Source organism: Olea europaea, chromosome 10, assembly GCF_002742605.1.
Source record: "Olea europaea var. sylvestris chromosome 10, O_europaea_v1, whole genome shotgun sequence".
Classification (NCBI taxonomy): domain Eukaryota; kingdom Viridiplantae; phylum Streptophyta; class Magnoliopsida; order Lamiales; family Oleaceae; genus Olea; species Olea europaea.
This window is the reverse complement of record NC_036246.1, coordinates 15,367,447-15,377,288: the sequence shown is the minus strand read 5'-3', so window position 1 is coordinate 15,377,288 and position 9,842 is coordinate 15,367,447. Positions and strand designations below refer to the sequence as shown.

The 9,842-nt window shown below is 39.4% G+C and overlaps 2 protein-coding genes across 2 annotated transcripts; both read right to left on the bottom strand.

The window, feature by feature from the left end:
* Positions 1-4,873: 4,873 nt before the first annotated feature.
* On the bottom strand, positions 4,874-5,362 carry LOC111400333. Its single transcript, XM_023027749.1, has one exon. The coding sequence runs from the start codon at positions 5,360-5,362 to the stop codon at positions 4,874-4,876; it is 489 nt and encodes a 162-aa protein (XP_022883517.1).
* Positions 5,363-5,408: 46 nt separating this feature from the next.
* On the bottom strand, positions 5,409-6,472 carry LOC111400332. The gene is made up of 2 exons (XM_023027748.1): positions 5,739-6,472; positions 5,409-5,502 (listed from the first exon to the last, which is right to left on the bottom strand). Exons 1-2 carry the CDS (start codon positions 6,470-6,472, stop codon positions 5,409-5,411), a joined length of 828 nt encoding a protein of 275 aa, XP_022883516.1.
* Between the last annotated feature and the right edge of the window lie 3,370 nt (positions 6,473-9,842).

The following is a 9,842-nucleotide window of genomic DNA, read 5'->3' as shown; positions in this document are numbered from 1 at the left end:
CCTCGCTAGGAGGGTTGTCGGCCCACAGTTCCATGAGGCCGCACCAGCTAGTGGGAGAGATGACGGTAGCGATGCGGGTGACGGGCATGATGACGAGTCCGGTGCAGGGGCCGAGGATGTTGACACATCCGCGAGCGATGGCCATCATACACTGGAGGGCAACGGGGAGGATGGGGCTGAGCCTGATGACAGTGGAGAAAGCGGTGGCGACCACTCCAGTGAAACTAGTGGTAGTGACAGTGAGAATGAAGTGGATGCCTCGGGACAGTAGTTGAGTGCATTACCCACTCTAGTGGTTGCCCCGTCCATATATGGGGTTCAGGGTACGCGTGGTGGAGCGGACTATGACGAGGGAGGACGTGGAGGGCATGTTGTATAACCAACACATCCTCTTCGAGATGAGGTTGCGGACCGTGAAACTTGAAATCATGCAACACGTCACCGGGGAGTTCGCCAAACTGAGGGACTTCATATCTACCTTGGTGCCCCCATCTAGTGGCACCTCCACTTCCGCTGCAGCTCCGGTAGTGAATGAGCCAAACCTTTTGGACGACCTCACGAAGGTATGAGTTTATGTTACTGTTACTTCCATTTACAACATGTGTGCAATTTTTCGTATGCATTTGCTTACAAATGTATTTTTGAAATTGCTAAATTACTTAGATGTACATGGAGGCGACATGGACATGTGCCCGGATGACCGTGGTCGTCCTTCCCCTATCGTGAACTTAGACATGAATGGTATGTCCGTTAGTTCTATGTAACACATTTTTGGTCTTCAATGTCATGTCATCTCGTGATATGCTAGTCTATTGTATTTGACTGTAATAATAATTTTTTTTTGGTTTCGAAGTAGACGGGAAGGCAGCGACATACGGAGCCCGCATGACGACGTTCGTGCTGAGGACACCGAAATGTAGGAGGGGAACGGTACGTGCGTAAATTTTGTATTTTATGTCATGTCATCTCCTGATATCATGCTTGTCGTATTTTATTCACCTGTACTTACTGTCTTCAATTTCAGTCATTCTATAATTTCTTATTTGTTTTCGAGTAGCCGGGAAAGGCAGCGACAAACGGAGCACACACGATGATGACCATGCAGACGAGGGTAAAATGCATGCACTGAACGGTACGTTCGCTATTTTTTAAACCTTCTGTCGTCTCATTTCGTCATATGCATATGTATTCAATTTCACTCGTTCATTCATTTGTTCTCTGTCTTCCAACTAGACGGGAAAGGCGGAGACGAACAGACCCCAGAGGACGATGACCGTACGGAGGAGGGTGACATGCAGGACATGAACGGTACGTGCGTAATTATTTCCTACTTCTGTGATTTGGGTTCTATTACCAAACACTTCCCCTTACGTAAATGATAATTCATATCTTATGTTTCTCCATTTCATCCAATTTCCTTTGAACTAGACCCAGGAGAGACAGTCCCTACCCTCCCCACCGACGACAAGGAAGGCCCATCGACCCATGACGTCACGGAGGTGGACGGTATGTGCTTTTTTTCCCTTCACTAATCTGATTCCACGACTATGTGGCGTTGTTCACACAGAACCGTTTCACTAAATTGTTGAAATATTTTATATGGGTGCTGCCACAGAGTTGCCGGCACAAGTAACCGTACCGGAGACGGGAGGCAATGTGGGCAGCGCAAATAAGCGACGATCGACTCGTGTTCGACGTCCTGCACCACCTACCTGGACACCATACACGAGGGGAAGGGCAAAGAGAGTAAAGAAATGAGTGAGTTGAAGTGGTTTGGTAAGGTTTGACGTAGTAGTAGATACGTTGTTGGTAACAAAGACATGCTTCAAATTTGGTTTGATTTTTGGTTTGATACGTTTGCTCACCCATATTGTTGGACTGATTTTTGAATTTGGTTTGATTTTTGGTTTGATACGTTTGCTCACCCATATTGTTGGACTGATTTTTGAATTTGGTTTGATTTTTAGTGCAAGCATGGGATGGTATAGTCGATACATTTTGTGTGTATGCGTTGACGACATAATGCATATGCTGTTCCTGAAATATGCTACAGGTTAAACTATCATTTGTAGAGTACATATCGCTTTGCTATAATACATGTTTAGTGCAAGCATGGGGTGGTAGTGTCGGTAAATTTTGTGTGTATGCGTTGACGACATAATGCATGTCTTCTTCATGAAATGTGAAAGGGTACATCAACATCATAACTAAAATGAATATATCATCATTTTTATACATCCGAGTCATATGACTTGTCAACACGAACTGACGGTTTTTCCTGTTAGAGTCCTCACAAAAATCTGCACATGTACTTGCAACCTCAGCACGAAGTGCAGAGTTGACTCTTTGTCAGGTGGGATTCCTTCCTTGTCCTCAATTGTAGCTTTAACATTATCGCTGGTGTCAAGCTTTCACCTTCACGGGTTATTGTCTTCGGGTTTTGACAATAATCTGCCTGTGACCACCAATCCTCGACACGAACTGCAGTGTGGACTCCTTATGAATTTTATAGTCGCCCGAACTAAGGTCATCCGAAGCTATTAACTAGCGAACATGAGCCTCTGTGTTGGTCTGGTGCGATTCGTTCGTTGTCTTGTATGTTGGCTTCACCATTATATTTATGGCCTGTATTGTTTATGAACCCTTTCACATATCATAAACAATACAGGCCATAAATATATTGACCTGTAGATTGCCTACACGTTTTCTACTCCATGGGTAAGTACATTTTCTAGTTCTTACGTTGATTGGATGGATAGTTACGAACTTGCTCTGCTCTATCATTTCAGTTTACTGGACACCTGATGCAGGTAGGCAGCTGATTAATTCGGAGGGATTATTTTGTCACATATCAAAAACATTTCATCGAGGTGTGATGACGATTTTTCGTACAATGATGAAGAGGTGTAGTTAATAGCACAAAATAACACCCAAAGGGATCCAAACCCGGGTTGATGCCTGAAGGTGCAACTGTGGAGACGATTACATCGTATCACATATGATGTAATTGCTGATGATGTGAACGGGGTTTATGAGATTACTTCAATTCCATATGGGGATATGGTTAAGTGGAACGCACATTCAGACATGACATTCGTTTGTACTGTAATTAAGTTGATGTTCATCGTACCTGATGAAGTAGTAGTATTATGTAATTTCATTTCATTGGAGTTGAAGGTGTTATACCTGCACAAATGAGTCATGGTATGAAATGATCTTTTGTGTAATGGAGTGTGGTCGAACGATCGAGGACAATGATTATTGTAAAAGTCGCATTATCGTAGAATGAAAAATTCGGTGTTATCTTTGCTGCGTTGGCCCCAACATTGCAACCAATGTATGTTTATTTCGAAATGCGTTTGAGTATAAATTCGCTTGTTCGTAGAAATTAAAGTTTATTTTTAAAATGGCTTGTAAAGTCATCTAATGTTCATCTTCATTGATAGGGACATTAATTTTATCAATTTTTCATGCAATTCATTTGATTTAGACTTCAAAAACGGTATTCAATTGTGACTAATGAGTACATAAATTCTGTTAAGTAATGTAAGTACAAATACATTGCAGGAATGTTGCCATTGTAGGTATTGCACATGGGTACAATTTAGTCGTAATTTTCACCGTTTATGGACTGCATTAAAGTACACTTACACCCTTAACCATCACACTAAACCATCACACCAATGGTCAATCAAGTGTTAATTACAAATGAAATGGTGGTTGGTTGGTAAATTGGTTTAAATGTTCTCATATACCTCCAGTATAAAGCAAGGCTTGCACTCTTCAAGTGGGATATATGAAACTCTTTCAGAGGCATCTTGTAGTAGGAACGTATCAAAGTATTTGAAGTCTGTTTCTTCGTACGAAAATAATGGCATCGTCCACGGGAAGCAATTCACCGCTGGCACTTGAGGAGCCGATGCTGACACCCGGTTCGACCCCGCTATGTCCCATCATAATTTCTTCGGACGATGATGAAGTGAGTTCGAATGGTGGTAGGAGAGCCATCACTGTCGTTCCCTTTCCGAACCTGGACAAAGTTGCAACAGGTGAAGGTGAGTCCCCAAGAAATGTGCTTGAATAGGTCGTCCCATTTATGGATGCAGACGAAGATCAACATTACGAGGATGAGGGGCAAGGTTGCGTTCTATCGCCCGAGGTAATTGTCATCAGCTCGGATGATGACAGTGGGGAAGAAGGTTCAAGTGTTAGCTCCGAGTGAAGAGTCCAGCTTTGTTGCGTGTGTGGGTTTCTACGTATGTATGTATAGTGGTTTTTTGTAACGGATGGATTTTGTGATGCTTAACCAATTCTGTAGCAAGTAGGAAACTCCCGTTGGCAAGTTATGTGATTTTTGTTTTTTGTTAAGCGGAGCGTCACACAATTGTCGAGAATGGCAGGCACCATCTGTCGAGAACGACAGATGAAATGTCGGGGTTTACTGCCAAATTTTCTGTGTATGTAGTATGCATATTCATATAACATGTAGTTTGTGTGAACGAACACAACCTAATGTGTACATTGAACGTAGTTTTTGAACTTTGCGGACAGTGTTATGCGCTACAAATCATGTGTTCGTAATATGCACTTCAAAGGAAGCTTCTATAATGGTTGAACTTTTCATATTCCGTACATTCTATTTACATGTGTCAACAATCGCAACAATTTTATGCATAAGAAATTTGTATTTTGATTCGAGACAGTTATGCAGTGCGATGTGCCTATTTGCATTCTAGAAACGCTAATATAACAAAGAGTAATGTTTACGCGTAAGAGAATGAAAACATTAATAGAATATTTACATTGTCATATACAAACAACAGCGGGGGAACACTTCACTTACAATTTCAACCAGTCACGTACAAAATGCTGCTTACATCGGACGTGGTACAGTGTGGTTCGAACATGTGGTCCGGTTATGACCAAGTCCACCGCAGCGAGTGCATTTCCTGAGCCGTGTGATGTACTCGTGTCTGGATCTCTTACGTCGTGTGGGTGGTCTACCTGGAGGACGACGCATACTAGGGGGCATAATAGAAGTACCTGTAATTTTGAGTGGAACATTCCAGTCCACTTCACGCTGAATAGGATATATAGCTTCTCCGTAGGAACCCTTCCAGTACTCGGATGTGTAATACGATGAGCAGAGATCGTACAATGACATACCTCTCAAGCAAGCAGCACGGGTTGCATGAACGCACGGCATACGATTCAGCTGGAACTCACGGCAAGTGCACGTCTTTTCGAAGAAGTTTACGATGTCCGTGTCGTTCGATATTCCAACTTGTGTTAAGTTATTTGTCAACCCATGCGCTCGCAGCCTAGTACCTGCTTCGAATGTCGTTCGTAACTCATTCTCCATCGTTGGTGATAGAACGGTGCTGCATGCGGTTGCACTTGCTCGACGTTCATAAAACTACTTCTGCATAGTATGCCGAATGTGTTCCACTAAGCACGTGATCGGTAACGAACGGGCATGTCTCAACATTGAGTTCAAAGATTCTGCGTTATTGTTCGTCAAAATGTTGTACCGTTGGCCAACAAATAGTGCACGTGACCAAAATGGGAAACCTGCTCGCTCTAGGTACCCGTACGCTCTTGCACTAACCCTACGAAGCTGTCCCATAAGTCTTTCAAACTCTTTAGTCCGGTAAGTTCTTGCGGCTCTTTTGAATAGAAATATTGAACTTGCGTTGTTGTACTGGATTAAATTATTTTTCATATGCCAAACACAGCACCCGTGGTGAGCCCGAGGAAATAGGTGAGCAATGACATTTTCAATACTATTTTTCCTGTCGGAAACAAACACCAGTTCGTCCGAATCACCTATAAGATCTTTCAAATTTGATAAAAACCACATCCACGATCTATTCGTTTCGGCATCAACAATCCTCCACGCTAACGGATAAATCTGTTTGTTGGTGTCTTGGGCAGTTGCCAATAGAAGGGTACCTTTGTACGGACCTTTCAAGTAACTGCCATCAACACAAATAACGGGCCTCATGTACTGTAAGTAACCCCGAATGCTTGCACCGAAAGCTAGGAAAAGGTAGTGAAACCTGTTACGAGAATCTACTTCGATGTACGTTACTGTCCCCGGGTTACTCTCTCCTAGGACGTGACAGTATGAAGAAAGTTTTTGAAAGCTATCACCTGGCGTACCATGTAGCAAATGTAAAGCAGCGACCTTTCCCCTACGAGCCTGATGGTAACTAATTTTCACACCAAACTCACGTTCCATGTCACGAGCAATAGCGGTAGGATCATACGATCCGTACGTATAATCCAATTTTCCCATAATGTGCTCAGCAATTACGGAACTAGTGGCATGTCGATGTACATTACGACGATAATCTATGGAACATGTGTGCACATTGTTGAATTTACGGATCATGAAGATGGCGGACTGCTTCACACTCGAAGCACGTAACATCCACTTACAATTACCGTCGGCACATACAACGGTTAACATTTTTTGGCTTGACCTGCTAACCTAAAATTGAAACTTCTCTCGCAACACAAGTAGACGAATTCTCGAGCACAACTCTTTCTTGGTAAAAAATATTTCCCTTTCGGTAAGATCCGGCGTATTCACAGTGGAAATCTAGTCGCATGTATCCGGACTTTTGAAATGTGATAATAGTTCTTCGTTAACGTTAGCAATATTACCAGTATTTGTACCATGTAAGGGATTGTCGAACATCTCATTTAATGGTGCAGTCCGAACATCGAAAATTGGAGTATCCGCTGTATTATTGTTTGGGACACTTTGCTGATGATTGACGTCGTCGTCCTGTACGGTGTGGTGATCTTCCGCTGCGGCGAACAATTGTTGGCTGTAATTTGTATCCCTTTCCATTTCAACACTTGGCAGGCCGGTTTCCAAAGTCATAACGCAGAGGGCAGTTTCCTTATGAACTGATATGTACCAATTTACATCTTCATCTTCGAGTATTTTGGCCGGCGATATATTCATGTTCGAAACTTTGAACTTCAATTCCAATTTTGTGCGCGGATCGAAAACACCAAGTTTCTCATTCAATCGTAACAATAGCTCCGATAGTGTGATACTGCTCGGCACTAAAATGGAAGTGGTTGTCTCCCCAGTCCACTTCCATTCGTCATTTATGTAAACAAACTTTCCCCCGTGCGACACGATGAATCTCAAATTATTGTTCATACCTGAAATGTTGGGAATGCAACGATAAGAATTATGCGCAATCAAAATGTAAACTATATAATAGCATGGAAGTGACACGTTCCAATATTTAAACCTATGCAATACTACAAGGTCAAATTAAGGGTGCCAAGAATTTTCAGCTGTCCAATTCGATAGTTTACTTATCTATCCCGGCAGTTTATCAATGTCGGGTACGACAATTCAAATGTCGATCCCGACATTTTCAAAATGTCGAGTTCGACAGTTCGAGTGTCGAAACTGTCGAGAAGTTTCAAATGTGTTTGGTAGCATTAATGGTTATAATCATTTCTTCAACTACAACATCACAACCTATTTCCAAAAATAAATGACTGAATGCTTCATTAAATATAAAATACTTCACATTTTCCTAAATATTTTGGGTATATTTTTCCTTCAACAATATTAAAAAAACAAGACCATCATATTGTTTTTAACATTCTAAAAAAAAGTAAGCTATTACATAGAAAAATAAACAATTCGTAACAACTTACCTTTCAAGATAGATGAAGAAGATGGTTGAAGTAATGTCTTTTTCAGGAAGAAGAAAATGAATGAAGAAGATAATGAAATAAGGGTTTCTTTCACAATAAATTTATTTTTTAATGTTAACTAGGGTTTAGAAGGATTTTATATTCATTTTTATTAACTAAATTCGTATTTTACAATATAATATTCATATTTTCAATGATTATAATATACAAAGTACACAATCAAATCACAACATTAATTGTTTTGAAAACCAATAATGAAGGAGCATTAAATGCTCCAAAGAAGTCAAATTAAGGGTAATTTAGACATTTGACAATAAGAAAGTGACATTTTTGTACAAATTGTGTGCACATCAAAATTTTTTGTGCATTTTCAAAAAAAGTGACATTTTGGTAAATTCCCCTATAATTAATTAGGCAAAGGCACCTTCAGCCTAATCCATTTTCCTTGTCTTTTCTTATTAATACTACTATCGAAATAACTAATAATCTCATTTATGCTTTCAGAATGGTAAAACATATATTTGAATTTATACCTTTAACATATCAATCTTTTTAAATTATATAGGTTTTATTAAATATTCGACATGTATAATATTCATAAGCAGGTCATATCGTTGAAATAAAGAATAAATTATTGACGGATTATTTTCAAATTCTAATAAACATCGAGTTTAAGTGTGTGGGTCCCTCTCCCCCCTCCCCCAAAAAAAAAGTGTGTGGGTCCCTCCCCCCCCTCCCCCAAAAAAAAAGAAAAAGAAAACCTGGGGTTCATTGTCTACCGCTCGTTATGAATTGCATAGGACTTGATTCAGGATGCATATTATTGTCAATTGCTTTACGAATTTACAAATTACTTACTCCAAATTCTCAAATACTACAAGAATTAAGAATCTCTAGACGTATTTTCTGAGATTATTTTTTATACATTTGCTCCGTTTACTTCCGCTGCATCATGAATTATTTTTAGTACGTGTTTGAACCTCATTTTCAAAAAAAATAAAAATTCCTTCAAACTCATTATTGATTAAATACTCTCTTAATAAAATAATTTTTCACATAAATCTAAATTTTTCATTACTTTTTAATCATACATTCTTCAAAAAATCACTATTATAAAATTTATTTTTACAACAGAATGGAACTCAAATATAGGATTAATAGCGAAAATTGCAATCAAAGTACCAAACCTTTCGTTTATTAGCAAACTTTGCCCAAACCTTTGATTTGTGCCACCGTGAGAACCAAACCTTTAAAAAATATGCAGCTAAAGTTCAAAATGACGATTTCCGTCTGTTTGACCCCAAAATCCGTCAGTTGACCCCAGAAATTAAAAATTTAATCATTTGACCACATAAGACAAGGCTAAAATGGTCATCGTGTGAAAGCGAGTTTATAATCAGAATAGAAAACACACTGTTAAAAGCGAGTTTATAAATTAAAAGCAACAAGTCACTTTTAATTGTTTCTGGATGGTTGATCAATGATGTCAGATTATTCTATGGTTTGAACTCCACAATCAATAATATGAAAGCAATAAACAATACAAACTATGTATGGAGAAAAACCAACTGGGTAAAAACTCTGGATCAAGTTATTGACTTCCACTATAGACAATGTGAATTTATAGTATGATCCAGCCTAGAAAACTTACTAGACTCATTGATCTAATTCCTGTATTCTCCAAAACCTACTAGAACAATACAAACTATGTCTGGAGAAAAACCAACTGGGTAAAAACTCTGGATCAAGTTAGTGACTTCCACTATAGACAATATGAATTTATAGTATGATCCAGCCTAGAAAACTTACTAGACTCATTGATCTAATTCCTGTATTCTCCAAAACCTACTAGAACATGCTTCACTCACACATGTTTCCTGATCTTCCAGAATTGTCTATCTACTTTGAATCACCAAGAACACCTTGTTCTTGTACTCTGTTTTTGCTTTGGGTCTAATATCCCTCATTCTTCAATAATCTCTGAAAGCTATTGAGAAAGTACCTTCCTGTATGTGTATAGGAAGTTGGTAGTTTGGATTACTTGAATTTGATGTTTTTCAAAAGTTGTGATTGATTGATATCAAGAATCAAAGAATTAATTTCAATGCTTAAATGTCTTCTTAGATCTTGGAATGAATTTATGAAGAAGT